Genomic DNA, 18,791 nt, shown 5'->3' with positions numbered 1-18,791 from the left:
GAAAGGGAGAAGCATGTGTGTGCATCTCCCAGTTTGCAGAGGACTCCATCTTTCCTTGCTCTAGAGTAGGCCCTTTAATGGGCTTTAGTAAAACACCCGTCTCTTGGCGGTGAGATTATAGAGCTGATTGCCAGCTTGCTTTTGGAAACCTGATTAATAAACACCTAAGGATGGAGTATTTCTGAAATGAGCACAGATTAAGGCAGCGTGCTGGAAATGTAAGGCCAAAGTCATGTCCCAACTCTTCAGTATAAAAGAAGCAGCCCATTTGCTTCTTGAAGTGTTTTCAGTGAAAGTTAAAGGAGAAAGGTCATTTTCACAAAGGCACCAGGAAAAAAGACACAATGCTTGAGTCACCCTTTCCCCTGTTCCCACGTATCATTTGCACTTTTCCAAGGCAAGTGTAGGACCTTTCCCCCCGGATGCTACCGTATAACACCTGAAGAAACTTGACCTGTCCTTTTATTTACTGCAAGAGACTGGGATTTGGCTCCTGGCTGGTTTTGAGGAGTTATACTCTAGTATGAAAAGTATTCAAACAATAAACTCTAAGATGGAAAATTGTGCTCGATATGTAAGTAATCATCTCTTCTGCTCTTGTGAATCTGCGTTGTTCTTTTTTATATGGTCATCTGTGATCAAGTTCCAAAGCCAGCTCAACTAGTTTGGTTTCATTCAAGTAGACTTACTGTACATATCAGAAACACTTGATATCAACTCGTTCTTGAAAATTTAGTGTAAAAGCATCTGAAGTCTGATGATATTTTATTTTCAGTTATCACTTCATCACTCGAAATCAAATTCAGGCTCCCATATTCAAACCTAAGAAATTGGGTACGTTACTTAAAATCTTACTGAGAGTAGGTTATGGTAGCAAAGTAGAAGTCAGGGAGATGTGATAAGAACTAAAAAGTAAAGAGAAAAGAGAAAGAAGGAAAGTAGGATCGCTTTTGTGTAAGTTGTCGTTAAAGAATTAAAGCAAAAGAAAGAAAAAGGTTTAAAACGGCAGTGGCTTCCGCTGACGTGTGCTCTCGTTATGATCACAGTTTAGTGGAAAGTACTTTTTATTAATGGGTAGCCCTGAAACTGTGTTTGAAGAGAACACCTTGCTGGAAACCTGAGGTATCTGGAATAGTTTCGTGTTTTGGGCTAGGAATGAGCATCTCCTGGTCACCAAAATCATAGGCTGTGATGGATCTGAGCGGGGAAGATTCCACGGCTGACAGTGTTACGGGGTGGGCACAAAGAAGCGTGTGCGCATGGACATGAGACCAAAGAATTGGAAAGCAGACAGACAGACAAGGAGAGACTTGAGCCAGAGACAGGCACAGATGCGGTTTGTCAGAGAACTGGTGTTCATCATTAGTATCCTGGCTGCCTGCCTCAGGGTCAGCATTGCACTAACGTTGGCTGGATGGATGAAAAGCCAACATGGTGGGAAAGAGGCAGGTGGCCAGTGGGCAAAGGGGGTTAGGTGTGATTTTTTGGTGTATGTATCTGCGGGGGGTGGGGAAGGGTTTAGAAGAAGAGAGCTTCCTGCCCACCCCCCCAGCAGAGGTAAGGGCGTGGATCTCATTCATTCCTTTAACCCATCCTCATTAAGCACCTACTCCTTCTTCATCTTGTCAATAACAAGGTATGTCATTTGTGCCACACCCTCTCTCATCTGCATAACTGGTAGAAGTTTGGTGGAGGCGTTCCCAACTGGGAGAAGCAGCACAGGTCATCACGTGTGATCCCCTTTGGTTTTCAAATGAGGAATTGGAGGGCAGGGCAGTTAAATGACTTGCAGGTTCCTGGTTTTTAGCGCATCTATAATGCGGAATGAGGTTTTCATTCACCTGGCACCCACCCCTCCCCATAGAGAAATATTACTGACCTTCAATAAAAGGGTAAGTTACACTCCATTTATTTGTTAGGCAGAGAGGTGCACCAAGTACATTCTGAAAAGACTTTTCAGCACACAAAGGAGCAACAGGATCTGGAAAATAAAAACTGTCCCTCGGCACTCATTCCTTAAAATGTTCAGTTGCTCAAGTTTTATTTTTATTAAAAATTTATCGCTGCCCCCCCCAATCAAACTTCAAAACTTACTTTATAACAATGTGATTTCAAGAGTTATTTTATATTTTGAGTATAAATTCTTTTGAGAATGGGAGTAGTACATCTGGGGAAAAGAAATCCAGCAAAAGTGAAGCAAAAAAAAAAAAAGAGAGAGAGAGAAAAGAAAAAAACCCCCTCCAATCTTTACATTTATGTTCATTTGGCTTTTGGCAAAGGTGCCAACACAGCACAATTCATCTGGAGTAGAACAGTCTTTTCATCAAATGGTGCTGGGACAACGTGCAAAAGAATGAAGTTGGACACCTACCTCACACAAAATACAGAAATTATCTCAAAATTGATTAAATGTGAGTGCGAAAGCTCTTGCAAGAGAACATAGGAATAAGTCTTTATTAGTTTGGCTCAGTCAGTGGTTTCTTAGATGCGACACCAAAAGCGCAGGGAAGCAAAGGGGGAAAAGAAAAAGATTGGACTTAATCAAAATTTCAAACTTTTGTGCTTCAGAGCATACCATCGAGAAACTGAAAAGACAGTCCACAAAATGGGAATCAGTGTTTGCAAATCATATATCTCATCATGGACTTGTGTGCAGAAAATATATGCATGAAAAAAACGTTTGCAGTCCACAATAAAAAGAACCCAGTGTTTTTTAACGGGCAAAGGATCTGAATAGACATTTCTCTAAAGAAGACACACAAATGACCAATAAGCACATGAGAGGATGCTCTGCATCATTCATCTTTAAACAAACACAGATCAAAAGGACAAAAAGGTACCAATTTACATCCGCTGGGGTGGCTAAGATGAAGACAGACACCTAGTGCTGGCAAGGATGTGGAGAAATTGGAACCCTCAGACAATGCTGCCCCTCGCAATCAGACTTCGAAACTTATTTTATAACAATGCGATTTCAAAAGTTATTTTGAAAAAATAGTAGTGCAGCTGCTTTGGAAATAGCCTGCTAATATGTTAACCGTGGAATGACCACATGACCCGACAATTCTATTCCTAGTTATATACCCCAAATTATTGAAAACTTACACTCAAACAGGTACATGTACCTGTATTTTCATATCACCACTCTTCACAATAGCCAAAATGTAGAAACCTCCCAACTGTTGATCAGCAGATGAATGGATACACAAGATGTGTTAGATACATAAAGTGGAATAGTATTCAGCCATAAAAAGGAAATGAAGCACTGACACATGCTACAGTGTGGATGAACCTCCAAAACATGATGTTAAGTGAAAGAAGCCAGACACATAAGACCACATGTTATGTGATTCCATTTGTATGAAATGTTCAGAATAGACAAACGTCTGGAAACCGAAGGTCGATTAGTGGTTGGCAGGGACTAGGGGAGTGACTGCTAATGGGTCCAGGGTTTCTTTTCGGTGTGATATAAAATGTTCTAAAATTACACTGTGGTGGTGGTTTTACAACCCCGTGAATATTGCATTATATACTTTGTATACCCCACTGAGTTATGTACTTTATTCATTTATTTATGGCCGCACCCTGTGGCTTGCGGTATCTTAGTTCCCCGAGCAGGAATTGAACCCAGGCCCTCACAGTGAAAGTGCCGAGGACCACGCTAACCACTGGACGGCGCTAGCCACCGAACCGCCAGGGAATTCCCTGAATTATGTACTTCAAATGAATGAGTTGTATGGGATACGAATTATACCTCACTGAAGCTTAGAAAAATGTATTCCATCAATTGGAGCCGTTAGAGAATGCCCAACAGTCTTCCGTAACTTAATATATCAAACAAGATGCTAGTGAAATGGAATACAATTTATAATTTGGGGTTGATTGGTGGGGGGCAAGGGGAGAAGTTATAAACCCTAATGGGCACAGATGTAGCCTTTTGTTACAGATGAATCAGAAATTGAGCAAACAAACAGGGCAAATTTGGAAAAGGGAAAAAACAAATAGGACGAGACTTAGAAGGCAGACGCGAGAACATAGGTCAGGGCACAGGAAAAGCTGGAGGCGTGCCTTTAGGAGAAAAGAAAATTGGCATTGAGGTACAGCGAGGCGTCTGTGCTTTTCTTGTTTCTTCAGATTCTTTTCCATTGTAGTTTATTACAAGATATTGAATATAGTTCCCTGTGCTCTACAGGAGATCCTTGTTGATTATTTATTTTATATATAGTAGTGTGTATGTCAATCCCAAACTCCTAATTTGTCCTCTCCCCTCCCTTTCCCCTTCGGTAACCATAAGTTTGTTTTCTATATCTGTGAGTCTGTTTCTGTTTTGTAAATAAGTTCATTTGTATCATTTTTTTTTTAGATTCCACATATAAATGATATCGTATGAAATTTGCCTTTCTCTGTCAGACTTAGTTCACTTAGTATGATAATCTCTAGGTCTATCCATGTTGCTGCAGATGACAATATTTCATTCTTTTTTGTGTACATATACCACAGAAGAAAGAAGTTTATCCTTCTCATCTGTCAATGGACACTTAGGTTTCTTCGATGTCTTGGCTCTTGGGGTGCATGTATTTTTTTGACTTAGAGTTTCCCTCAGCTATATGCCCAGGAGTGGGGTTGCTGGACCATATGTAACTCTATTTTTAGTTTTTTAAGGAAACTCCATACTGTTTTCCTCATGGAAAACCAGTATGGAGTTCCTGAGTGGCTACACCAGTCTACGTTCCCAACGGTGTAGGAGGGTTCCCTGTTCTCTGAGGTGTCTGTGCTTTTCCTCTCCTTCAAAGATGATTCTCTTGTTTACTACCGCAGGGAAAATCAGCTTACAGGACCAAGAGCATAGGGCCGCTAAAGTCTACAGGCTGCAGTAAGAAGCTGTTCTTAGTTTTAGCAGTGATTCTAGTTCAAGCTTTGGCTGAGTAACGCACTTGGGAAGGGAGTAGTGAATAGTCGCCGCTGAAAAACCATAACCATTATGTAAAATCTTCTCAAAGGCCAAAGTCAGTGTTGAAATTAAGGCTCTGGCTGGTATACTTTGATATAGGAAGAATAAATACCAAAACAAGTCTTAAATAAATGTCAGTGACACCATTACATCATACTGAATAATACAGAGTGTATTTAGTATTAGGTAATGTCAGGAATTATTACCTGTTTTTGTGTAGTTATACTTTTCATGGCAAGTTGGTTCTTCCTAACCTGAAATGCTGTCACTGTTTCGTGTTAATAAATATATCGATTTTGTACATAACCAAGGGTCATCAGGAGAAATTTAAATCATGGGGCTTTTCTTAAGTATGTACTATCTGCGTTTTAAATATTTGGACTAAAGGTAAATAATAGAAGGTGCGAATGCTCTTTCCTCAAGTGGATTGGCATCATTCTGGGCTGTACCTTCAAGACATTTTTTAAAAGGCAAGCATTAACTTAGCGTACATCCACACAGACATTAAATAGAATAATATCATTGTCTGTATGAGTCTGTCTCGCATTTATTGAGCCCATGTTCTGTGTTAGGTACCGAGTGGGCAGAGATGAGCTAGTTGTGATTCCCTGTCCCTAAAACTTTTCAACCTGGGAGTTCATAGTAAAAAATAGTTTATTAAACAACTGACCCTAAAGTTTTGAAGTTTAATTTTGGGGCAAGCATGTTGAAATCCCTTTAAAATCAAATACATCTATTTATTCATCCATTTACTCAGCACTGATCTCGGCGGCTTTCCAGAAGTTATACTCCTCACGTGGGTGAGCTACCCGTCACCAGTATATGTAAATGATTGGGCTCACGGGCTTTATCTGACCGTCAGATGATGAGATGGTCATTTTTCCATCAAGTTTCATCCTGGAAATGAAATTCTAAATTCATTCAAGTTTAACAATTCCTGTACTCATTTTTTTTTTTTTTTTTTTTAATTTCCCATCTTGTCCCTTTTGGCAAGTCCTGAAAGGCAGTAAGGGTATAAAGGCTTGTTCCACTTCTCTGATGAAACAGAAAAGTTCCCATTCAGGGGTACAGCTAGGTGGGGTCTAACGATGCTTCATCCGGAATGACTGAAAGGCCAGAAGTGAGCCTCAGCCACGCAGGCAGCAAGGATACAGCATTTGCTCCACCAGCATCAGGGTGTGTGGCAGGCTGGAAGTCGAGTCCTGCGTAGCACTTGATTTTTTCATGTGTGTGTATGTCTCTGTATGGGTTTGTGTGTGTGTGTGTATACGTATATTTAACAGTTGCACAGCAAAAAACACCTACAATGCACAAAATTAAAACTTCGAAAGACACCAAAAAAATGATACAGTGAAAATCCCGCTTCTCTGCTCCCCGCCCCACCGCAATGCCCGGTCCCCCGCCCCAGAGGCGACAAGTGTTAAGAGTATCGTATGTATCTTTGCAGAGATACTCCACCAGGGCATCACTGCCAGTCTGTTCTTCTTCCTTTCAAAGCCAAGCACTTTATCTCAGACAGTTGTATATTTTAAAGTGTCCAAATATGAACAGCAAGTGACAGCAGTATGTATCCCGTGTTTCCACATTTGTAAACAAGAGCCCACGAGAAGGAGAGTGCAGTGTGGTGATGTGCCGGAGTGCCTGCACCGTTGGCCAGGGTAGGGTTGCGTTAGGTGTGGGACGAGGGTGGGGCAGAGTTGAGCCAACACAGCATGAGGTGAACTTCTAAAAATAAGAACATATAATGCTTTCATGATAAAAAATACAGTTTTAATGCAGAGGCACATTTTCAAGAGGTCCACTGAGTGTGTAAGTATGTATGTGTGCCAGGAGCTGGCATTCCTCTAGCCTTCAGGGTGTGACTGGCGATGCTTCTGAGGCTTCAGTGAGTTGTCATTGGTCCTTTTCTTTGAAATAAGGATATTAAGTTGAACCACAAATAAATTCTTAGAGGAGACTAGTTTTTATTCAGTCCAAGGAGCCTTTACAAATAAGTCAGCCTAGAAACAGGGGACGGGGGTTAGGGTGGAGGTGGCACACGTGCTGAATTATGTAGTTTTATTTCTAGTTGTAATTCCTCTAGTGAAGGCGTGGTACCTTCTTTCCTACTATTACTTTCAGAACCCTCCTGGCTTAACCCACAAGGCACAGTAGAATAACCATTGGCAGTTTTTAACTGATGATGCTAATTTTATATCCTCACTAGTTGAGGCTCCTCTTTTCCAACCTAAAGAAGCACGCAAAATAGGTATAATGGCTGAGAGTGTACTGGGCATGTAGCATTTCTCAAGAGCAACTTAATGGAGTATTAATGGTCAATCTTAAAACGTAGTACTCATTTAACTGAGTGATTCCATTTCTCTGAATATATCTTCTAGTAAAAATCAGTTATATACTGGGATGTTTTGCCTGGTAAAATTTAATTTCTAACATTTTTCCTAAATATTAGAAACATGAAGGGAATCTCAGTGTCCAAAATAGAGGAATGGTTATATCAATTTTGGCAGATAGCTCGAGCTAAGAGGCTATATGACAGACTGTTACACATCAGTAACTGAAGCTTTTGAAGATTAGTGGATAACATGAGAGAGTATTTTCAAAATTATCTAAAATTTAAAAGGATGCAAATCTTCATGCCTAATTTGTCAAAAATTGTGTGTGTGTGTGTGTGTGTACTTGAGGGTAGTTATTTCTTTTCAAGATTTTTCAAGGATTTTATAACAAATATATACTAATGCATTTAGGATTGTGAAAATACTTTAAATAATGTTAATAAAATTGGTAAAGAGAAGAGTTATTATGGTTGGATATTTTTTCTTTTTCCTTGTAAGATGTTGGTAGGAACAGTTTTCTTTTTAAATGATATCCTTCCCTCTCAGATATTCTGAGAATCTTGGTACTTTGAAGGATTCTTGGATGTTAAATGTTGCCAGTAATTTTTTTTAATTCTATTTTCATATCATACCTCTTTTATTCTTTAAAGACTCTGAAGGTGAACAAAGATAGGTAGTCATTCTTTCCTTCGGTCCAGTGGAATTTTACCCTCGTAACCGCTCAGAGAATATCATTGTATCATTGGGCTTTGGAAACCTCACTGTAACTACCTTAGTTCACTTGTGCTATTCTTTTCTCTCATGGGGGCACCTTTCAGTGCTTTCCTGAGTTAGTTTAATGCATTTTTTGTTTGTTGTTGTTTCCCAGCTTTGTTTTCTATTGTCAGGGAAACTAGCTTATTATTTTCAAATTTTATTAGATTTCCAAGCAAGTCATTGAAAAGCCACAGGGAGACCTATGGATCTTTGATAAAGTGTTGTTCAGTGTATACGTGTGTTTGGTATTCATGACCCTCAGTTTAAATGTTCATAATACATTCACTGTGGATTAATTATAAGTCAGGGACAAGTGGCGTTTGTGTATGTCTGCTCTACGAATGTGAATCGATAAAATATATGACTGCACATCCTGGGGGTTATATAAACTACAGGCCTCTCGTGTGTGTGTGTGTGTGTGTGTGTGTGTGTGTGTGTGTGTGTGAAATCATAATTCAGTGTGCTTGAAGTTCAAAGTCAGGCAGCGGCAGTGGAGTAAGTTGCAAAATAGCCCTTTCCTTGAAGACAGTGTGCTTTAGTACGAAACGGAACTCTTAATGTCAGTTTTATGTTTCTATTTGACAGAGTCTAAGGTTATGGAAACGACTGTAAAAATAATTTGTCTGAAAGAAGTCTGGATGCAGAAATCTAATAGAGAAAATATTTGAGAATATGGTTCATCAGCAAGTACAACAGATACACTTTTCTAAGTGCCACATGGCATGGATCAAAGCGTCCCATGACCTGGATCCGTGTGGCCCAATCATTACCTATTGATTGGAACCCCACGGGAGGATTAACCCTTTCATGTTCATGCCAAGTTTTCTTTCACTCTTTGGTGTTAGTAATTTTAGGGATAGAATCTTCCTGCCACTATTAGCTTTTTTTTTTTAAGTTAATCATCTACTTGGATACATTTGTCTTTCTCAATTATTTTACTCTAAATTATTTAATTGCACTCTTCTTTGCTTGATAAACTTAACCAGTGAAAAGATTTTACAATTTTGGGAATACTGTTGGTGGCAGAAGAGGGGGAGAAAAATATGTAACATTCTGGGTAGAAAACAGCGAGAGAATCTCAAAATCAAGTACAGATGTTATCATTTTCATTAGGTAGGTTAAATGATAAGTTCTAGCCTTTTAACGAACCCTTCGCAGTCTGAGTGGAGGGCTTTGCCTCTAACGAAAGCCTGTCGAGCACTTTTCACACGTGGTGGCACATTTGTACTATTGGGCTGTTCGCATTTTGAAATTGAACTCTTGCTGTAAGTAGAGCGCCGTGCAGAAGTAATTCGTAAATTCCACAGGAAGAGGAAAGCACGGATTGGTTCACCTTTGGCCACGTGGGCTGCCTCCTCTTACCTCGTATGTCTGGTGGGGGGGTTCTGCGCAGCCAACTTATTCTCTTGTCCTCTGTGTGTTTTCTTTCAGTTTGTCCCACGAGGAGCATCCCCATAGCCATCCTCTGTATGGACATGGCGTATGCAAGTGGCCTGGCTGTGAAGCAGTGTGTGAAGATTTCCAGTCATTTCTAAAGTAAGAAGGATTTGATATTGCTTTCTTCTCTCGCGTAGCCGTCACCTCCCGCTCTTCGTACTTTTCCTCATGCGGTGCCTTTTTGATGGCGAGTTTCACGCCACCATTTTGAGGGTAGCCTCTAAGTCACCATGTCGAGCAGTGTCCCGGGAATAGTTACAGAGTCTGCTGAGGGTTGCCTTGTAAAGGGGGAAGGATTTACATCCAAGGGCATTTTTGATCCTCTTAGTGAGATCCTGTATTTACTTATTTTCTCAGAATGACAGTGATTAAGTAAAAATTCTCCCAATATTAAACGTGCAGTAATTCAGTTTTCACTTCTATTCACATCCCTACATATTAAATCAATGACATACGCCCTAGCTCTAGCTTTATAAAATTGGTGTCAACTAGTGGCCACTAATAGCTTGGAGACTGGGCCTCTTCTTTGGTTCTTCACAAATGACTTTATAAACGTAAGAAACGGATGCCCGGGAAAAGCTACCAATCTGATTCTTATCTTTCTGCATTGGTGTTGACTTCTGTTCAGATTCTTGTCCTTATAGGGAGGCGAGAGTAAGTTTAATTCCTACAGTTAAAGTATGACTAAAACTTGGGTTATCCCATTTGAATCTGTACCACTGAAAAAGCATCCCTGTAAGTAAATGGTACGTTCATCCTCTCCTAACCGAAGGGAAATGCTTCTGCACGACGTGTTAACATTTCCCTCATCTACGGTGCCTTGTCCTTTAAAGATATCGAGACGAAACCACCCTGCATTATTGACATCACATAAATATATTCATAGTATCAGTGAATCATTGATGTATGGAGTGAATATAACACTACGTTATATTTAGTATGTTTATCTATCATGCAAGAAGCAAACATGTGCACTTGTAAAACTCCTGTATATATAGGTACATGACGGTTTGCAAAGTGGGTGTCGGGACTGGGGGCAGTGGGGAGTCTTTGCCTCTGGCTTTTCTGTCTCATTCAAGCCCCAGGAAATAGAGGCGGGCTGATTTAACATGCAGGTCTCTGGTTTTGTGCGGTCTTTCTATCATTAGAACAATCTCTGTATCTTTCTTTACAGACCTGGGTACAAATATTTTAATAAAGCCACCCTTAGAGATAGATCTCGTGCTACCTGCAAGCGCTTTTGGTGAATATCATTTTTTTGATTAATGAATGGGAGTCTGTGAAAACATTGTAGAGCTTCCCCGCTGTAATATTTTACTTCGAGAGCATTATGTGGTCCTTAAAAACGGAAGTATGTAAAAATTTTAAAAAAGATATTTTACATTGTTTCTAAATATTAATACTCAAGAGCAGTGATACTTTATCTTAAATTAAGCAACAGTCCGTTACAATTATGATGATTCTGGTTAGAGCTATTGGGCTTTGTTCTCTTATAAATCCCTCATTGTAGAATCTTTGTTTTGTTGCTTCCTGATCACTTGCCTAATTGTTTGTAGATAACGAGACAAAAAGATCTTGGCACAAACCACGTTTAAATTCTGATTTCACCTCCGGCACCAGTGCTACCTTTGATAAATATCTCGGTGCTAATTTCACTCCTCTATAGAATGGCTAGAAAACATCTGTAAATACGATTTATTTTATAAAGTCTCCAGAACTATAAAGTTGCTGTCAACATTTTTGGTGACATGTATCAGTTTTAGAGTCATGAGGGAAGAGGGCATTTTTCCAATTGATCACTCACAAATTTTTGTTAATAGGCAAAGTATTTCCACTCTAATCCTCAAATCTTAGTTCCTTTTATTATGCGAGCTGGCGTTAGGGGTGTGTGTGTGTGTGTGTGTGTATGTGTGTGTGTATGTATATGTATTGGGGGGACAAATATACCTCCACAAAGAAACAGCACACTTTTCAAACTACATCGATTTCTAAAGAAAAGAATCTGAAGATCATCAGAATTAGAAGCTAGCTTGATTCCTTTAAAAAAGCCCTTTTCTCTTCTAAGGGTATTAGGAGTCAGGCTCTTATGTAGGAAACCACTTATTTATTTTTCACTTTTATTCATGTCTCTATTATTTATTGTGGTTTTGCACATGACATGGCATTTTTGCTCAGTGGAATTGGTTTTTTTTTTTTTTTTTTTCGCGGTACGTGGGCCTCTCACTGTTGTGGCCTCTCCCGTTGCGGAGCACAGGCTCCGGACGCGCAGGCTCAGCGGCCATGGCTCACGGGCCCAGCCGCTCCGCGCCATGTGGGATCCTCCCGGACCGGGGCACGAACCCGTGTTCCCTGCATCGGCAGGCGGACTCTCAACCACTGTGCCACCAGGGAAGCCCCTAATTTTCACTTTTATTCATGTCTCTATTATTTATTGTGGTTTTGCACATGACGTGGCATTTTTGCTCAGTGGAATTGGAATGCTCACTGTGATCCCGCAACTGTTCCTTGTTTATTTCGTAGTACTTATTTATTGACATATATTTGGCCAGAAGACTTCTGTTTGCAAGCTATAGAAAGCCAACTTTAATTGGTTTAAGCCAGAAAAAGCGGAGGATGGTAATTGGCTCCTATAACGAGGAGGTCTGGTGGTACCGCTGTCTTCAAGCATGACTGGACCCTGATGCTTGAACAAGGTTATTGGAGTATCGGTTCATTGCCCCTTAGCTCTGTTTTCTTCTTTGTTGCCTTCATTCTCAGGCTCTTGCCAAGTGGAACTGAAGAAGACAGATTTACCTGCCACAGGTTTATCCATCCCAGAGTGTATCTCTTTTCCAGTAGTGCCAGGAAAACGTCCTCAGCAGACTGTCATTGGCCCACTTTGAGTCATGTGTTCTAGCTTTGAAGCAGTCACAGTGAGGCAGCCAGGCTTAAGTCACACACCCACCTTCGGAGCAGAAGAAGAAGTTCACCCCACAGGAGCCACGTAGGGGCTGGGGATGAGAGGCCTGGTTCACAAAAGTAAAAAATGAGTCTTGCAAACCAGCCGAGGGGAAAGTAAATGCTGAATAAGAAAAAAACCCTCTAGAACTCAGAGTTCTCTCGGTGCTTTCCTGAGTTTATCCGTTGACCTGCGGTCTGTGACAACTTTGGGATTTTGAGTTTCTCCTACAGCATGATTTCAGCTGTGGGAAATTCAGAGCTGTCTTCAGCTTTCAAGATCTTGCCTAGAGTAGTGGAAAGTAAGTTAGTCTTCTTGTGAACTCACGTCTCCCACGTGTGTGCTCCGTCTAAAGGGTAATCACGTTGGCTTTAGCGAAACCAACTTTGCTTTCCATTGAGCTGGACTGAAAGAGCTGCCATACTTCTTGTGGTTCAAACAAAAGCCACATGGCCTCTTTGAATGACATCATAGTGGAGTCATTATTATCGGGAAGTGGGAAGTGATGTTTCAAACATTTCTTCTCAAACTGCCAGATCTGTAGGCGCTGAAAGCACCTCTTTCCTGGGCCCAGGAGTGGGCCATTATCCCACTTTAGACGTGTTCTCTTATGGTTTTAGCAAATTGATACCAGTGGTGCTTAGATTCTCAAGGCAGTCCTACTCAACAAAAATGTCGTATTGCTCTGCCTTTGATTTAGGTGTTGCTTCACAGATTTCTTGTTTTTCTCACCCAAAAATCCCTGATTCTTCTAAATCCCCTGATTTTACACTTCCCTGGCAGAGCCCTGAACTGTGCAGCAGGCACAGTTCCAAGTACTTTATGTATATAGCTCGTTCAGTACAGCCACCTTATAGTGGTATTACTGTAGTATTACTCGCGACCTACGGTTAAGGAAACTAAGGCACAGCAAAGTTAACCAGTTTTCCCAAGGTCACACAGCTTATAAGAGGTGGAGTCAAGATCCAAACCCAGACAGGATGGCTTCATAGGACTTGCTGTTAACTGTTCTATAGTACCGCCTGGTTAGAAGCAGCTCATTTTATTAACTGTGTGCTCTCTGCCTAAGGCAGTAGGTATAAAGGAAGCTTTGAAGAAAGGCAGAATGGGCAGTGAAGCTACTTGCTAGGAGTGCGTTCTTTGAGCTCAGTATCAGCACGTGTGTCTTGGGACGATAGTAATAACTACCTCTTGGGGTTGTGAGAATGAAAAAGGTACCTCGTGTCAAGTGCCTGGCCCATAGCAGGCACTCTCGAAAAATATAAGTACTTCTTTTCTCGTCTACTTGTGGTTTTTTTTGAATTAATTAATTTTAATTTTTTTGGCTGTGTTGGGTCTTCGTTGCTGTGCGTGGGCTTTCTCTAGTTGCGGTGAGTGGGGGCTGCTCTTCTCGTTACGGGGCACGGGCTTCTCACTGTCGTGGCTTCTTTTGTTGCAGAGCACGGGCTCTAGGTGCGCGGGCTTCAGTACTTGTGGCACTCGGGCTCAGTAGTTGTGGCGCATGGGCTCTAGGCGCACGGGCTTCAGTAGTTGTGGCACATGGGCTCAGTAGTTGTGGCTCACGGGCTCTAGAGCTCAGGCTCAGTAGTTGTGGCGCATGGGCTTAGTTGCTCCGTGGCATGTGGGATCTTCCCGGGTCAGGGGTCGAATCCGTGTCCCCTGCATTGGCAGGCGGATTCTTAACCACTGCACCACCAGGGAAGCCTGCCTTAAGTGTATTTTTAAAAGAGAAATAATGGAAACTATCCAAACATGGCTGACCTCGTAACTAGGGAAGAGGTGGTGACTATGCAGAGCTTTGATATGTCAGAAGAGACCGTTCTTTAATATAATTTTTAACCAGAAATTTCTGGTAAGAAGTCCTACACAGTCGGCTGTGATCTTAGGGCAAGGGTGGCAGACTTTTTCCATAAAGGATCAGATAGTAAATATGATGGGCTTTTGCAGGCCATCCAGTCTCTGAGACAAGCACTCAGCTCTGCCATCGTAGCAGAGAAGCAGCCATAGGACCCTCTGTAAGGACTGGGTGTGGCTGTGTCCCTTGGACCAGTTTGCTGACCTCTGACGTAGGGTACAGTTTTTGGTGTCATTATGTTTTTAGCTGAGCCACATTCTTGCATTCCCTGGGCATCATCGCTCTCCTGGGTTTACTTTAGTGTGGATTCACAGAGCCCTCATTTTTATTCATATTGGGGAGAATATCCGTGCCTGCCTTTTATACTTACCCGGGTTTGTGTTCTTCCACCTGGTTTTCAGGGTTCAGTATGACAGAGCAGGGTGACTTGGCTTGGTCAGTGTTTTCCAGTCTTCTGTTGCTCAGGCTAGGCAGCTGTAACTTTTAGAGAGGCCAAGATCAGTTGTTCAGGAGGAAACTCCCATGTGACAATAAAATGCCACTGTTGACAGAGAGAGAGGTGAAAAGAAGGGAGGGGGGACTCACAGGTCTCAAAATGTGGCCTCTTTTTTTTTTTTTTTTTTCCCTCCTGAGGGAAGAAGTATCATAACTCTTGGTCAATCAAAACCAGAGATTTGACACTCTTGTTTGTTCCCAAGGTGAGGGGATACCACAGGGCCCTTGATTTCAAAGATAAATACTGTACAAATAACCATCCTGTTGTCTTTCCCTCCCAGCCAACAGAGGGGCGCTTTATCACAACCAGCAGGTACCCTGTCTATTGTGTGCATTTATTTCCCTGTTTCTTCTCCAAACAAGTTGCAGTTTTAGCGCTGATTATTTTTTTTCTAATCTATGCGCCGTTAAGTGATCATGTGACAGTGGTGTTTGTTGGAGGAAACTGACGCCGGCAGGTACTCATGCTAACTCTAACGCAGCCCGCCAGCCCTGCATTGCTCGGAATCCTCCGATAACAGCCAAGCAAAGAGAAGCCCAGTGCCATCCAGATAGGTGAAGCTCAGCGTGTCCTCCTGTCCTCTCCCCACTTGGATCAGGTTTTATTCTTTTTTTAACCAGGTTGAAGATACGGTCCTCGCCAATAAAAATAGGGATCTATAATTCTTCCCCTTTGCTTTTTGAAAAAGGGCCCATACCATTCTTTGGCAAGGTGGCGAGTGGATCTGAAGGCTAAATCATGACCACATTTTCCTGTTTCTGACTTAGAATGTAAAATCAGACACAGACCCCATAGTTTCACAAATACCAGTTCCTCATGTGTGTTTGGGAAAAATGTGTCCATTTCCCCTAGTTTTTCTTTTCGACAGTCACTTGCAGAACATCTAACAAAAGTATAATTTGGGCCCTTGCTTGATAGCCGTCTGAAAGAAATTGGGGTGTGTTTTTTTTTTTTTTGTCTGTTTCTGTTTTTATCTCCTGGTTATTGCTCATGGAGAGAAGCACCATGCCAGACAATCAAAACCCAAATTCCTTTGCATGTTAGTCAGATGTACATTACTTTTTAAAGCCAAAACAAATTTTATATGTGCTGTCATAGAAGACGGGGAGGATAATGTCACGAGGAAATGCCCAGCGGTGGAACTTCGACCCTTTCAAGAAGGTCGAGGGCTGGAGACAGCAGAGGACATTTATTTCATCACTAATTCACTTAAAAAAATTTTTTTTTTCTCTCTGAATTTCACTTCTGAAAACTGTGAAGAGTTTTATGTGCAAGAAACTCCTAAGTGCTGCTCTGTAATGTTTTCACAAGTGTTTTTATCATGGTAACATCTTGTTTACTTTAGTTCCCGGCCTAAAACTACTTGGAACATGTTAAGAAAACATTTCAAGAAAGCCTCCACAAAGAGGCTTTTGTTTTCACAGCCACCGCGAGGCTGCAAGGATCACAAAGGTGTTAACTTTCAGCCCCTTAAGCACTTCCACATGAAATTCCAGCACCAATGTTTGTGGTTTTGAAAAAACAAAGTGTACGTTAAAGAAACCAGGTATATGCTAATACACGTCGAAGGAGGCCGGATATCATAAATTGTTCCAAACCCATTCGTGGCTCTGGGTTTGCACACCTGGATGTTCTGCAGTGAAATTACCTCTGGGGAGTGCAGGAGAGCGCGTGGACGGGGAGTCAGTCTTCTAGAAGGGGGGCATATGCAAATGTGATTCTAGCCTCCCCATCTCAGTCACCGGAACTGGGGGAGGAAATTTTCCCCCATCAGAGCCCAGGTGACAAGTCGTGGAGTTTTCCACAATGAGCTTAATATGTTTCTGGATTTGACTTTCCCACTTACCGTGCCTTTTTGAGTTGTTTGACCGAGGAAGATCAGGTGGTACCAAAAAACATTTTCTTCCCCCTTGAAATGTCTCTCCTTTCACCTTTCTGACACTGTTCAGGAGTTCAAGACCTTTCCAAGTACTTAGAGGTCAGGGTGGCCTAAATACCACAGTGCCCTCTAGTGATCTGTAGAACGTTCGATAGAAAAGTTGAGACAAGTTTGCCAGAGGTAACCGGCCCAGTGCCACATCGCCTTGCTCAAAAAGCAGCAAATAACATCGGAATGCATTGTTTCTTGCAGCAAACAGATTTTAGTCAGAAATGCAAATGAAGTTTAATTTTTCCTCGTAGGCTTTGAAAGCATTAGAAAAATTTCTGACTGTCTACTCACGCAGTGCTGCACATCACTGTCTGTGTACACGGCGCATTGTACCACTGCAGAGACAGTGCTGTGTGTTCTTCTATTTTAAGAGCCATTAGCTAGCCTAGGTGTTTCACGTGATCGCTTCCGGCCTGTAATTAGAAGGCATCGCTGAAAAGACAGGGGGATCGTCTTTGCTCCACACTTCTATTGACAGTGTCTACCATATTACGGCCATGTCTAAATGGTAAAATTTATTATTAGCAGTAGTGTCACAAAAGTCTGAGACAGCGATTTTCCTTCCAATAAAAGTAGTTAAAAACCTTTTAGAAAATCCATAATTTTGATTGCTGGTACTTCATAAATGTATAACTGGTACTTTTTAGCTGTCTCTTTAGGGAAAAATGAGTTTTATCACTTGCAGTACCTGGGTTAATGAAATTGTGTGTTGGAATTTAGCCAGGATGAAAGATGAGATCATTCCCAGATACTAACATTGGCAACAGGTCTCATAAAAAGCTCTGACTCTTGAGTGAAGTATCATTCGATTTTTTAAATTATTATTATTATTTTATTTAAACTGAGGGATTAAGCTCATTGTCATCTTCAAAGTTTCAGTGCTGGCGAGAGTCTCATTTGGCCTCCCATTCGAAACCCAGCGACCTAAAAACCTGGACCGAGCCAAGAGAAACAGAGAAATGTCCATCAGTGCCTCGTCGAAGAATTTCCTTGCTTCAAATTTCAACTCCAGTTCCTGTTGAGCCCTTTACAAATCACGACTCTCAGCTCAAATTTGAAATAATGCTGCCTTTTTCCCCGTGTTCCTCCTGTGTTTGATTGTTTGTGGATATTAACTGTCCAGGAAATCCCATACTTACAGATATAAATCCAGAATGATCTTGTTTTTCCGCAGCCAGCCCAGGATGTATTAGACAGTTATGATGATTTGTTAATTTTGGTGACCTGTATTTATTTTATGTGCGCTGTATTCTTTGAGGGTGGAATCAGCTGTTGAAATAGTCTCGTCTCTCACACACAGAAGGGAAGCACTCTCCTTTTTCTTTTCTGCTTTCGGTTTTCTTGCGTGATTTTTGGAAGGTTTTTTTTTTTTCCTTTTTTTCCTTTCTTTCTTTCTTTTTTTTTAATCTCTTAGTGTCTGTTCTTTGTGCACGTCTCCATATGGCGATCAGCAAGAGATAGATTGTGCCTGATAGACTTGAACTCACCCCCATCAAGGGTGGGTCTTTGAAGGTGTGCGAACAGGGCCACGTTCTCTATCCAGACATGTTTTTGAGCCGTAATTCTCTTCTCATTTTCGTGGTGGTATACATTCCCCCCAAATAACATATTAATCCTCAGATATAATATGTGTTTAGGTAGTATACTGCCAATAATAGATGAGAAAATTACGTTCTAGTCTTGAAGAAGAATAAAAAAATCACCGAGGTTATTAGCTTGATTTCTTTCTCTCTTCCACTCACCACCTACCCTCATAGAGGGGGAATTCTTATGATTCTTTTTTTTTTTTAAATCAGGTATTTGTTTCTACCTCTGATTCTGTTTCTGTTCACGGAGACCTACTGCTGCTCCCAAGTCTCGTGTCAACCCACTAGCTAGGAGATGCTGCCAGTTTTTTGATGTCTCAACTTATGATGGTTAGAGGAATAGTGGAAACTGGGGCAGTCTACCAAAAAATTAAAGAGTCATAAAAATCCAATCCCACCAAACAACGTATATTTACAGTAGCCTGTTGTTTTTATAGCTGCGTTTGAGCAAGATTTTCTATTTGCATCCATTTAGGTCTGGAAAAATGACACATGCCAACATTCATAAC

General features: G+C 41.3%; 1 protein-coding gene across 1 annotated transcript in view; it reads left to right on the top strand.

Annotated features, from left to right (window-relative positions):
* Window positions 1–18,791, top strand: part of FOXP1 (forkhead box P1) — a 103,925-nt gene that overhangs the window by 39,393 nt on the left and 45,741 nt on the right. The window contains exon 6 of the mRNA XM_082664555.1: window positions 9,472–9,576. Within this exon, the coding sequence (XP_082520681.1) occupies window positions 9,472–9,576 (105 nt within the window). The remainder of the gene's footprint in view (window positions 1–9,471; window positions 9,577–18,791) is intronic.

Source organism: Grampus griseus (assembly GCF_964374135.1).
Source record: "Grampus griseus genome assembly, chromosome: 10".
NCBI classification, from domain to species: Eukaryota; Metazoa; Chordata; class Mammalia; order Artiodactyla; family Delphinidae; genus Grampus; species Grampus griseus.
The sequence above is the reverse complement of the archived record's forward strand: the minus strand, read 5'-3'. Positions and strand labels throughout refer to the sequence as shown.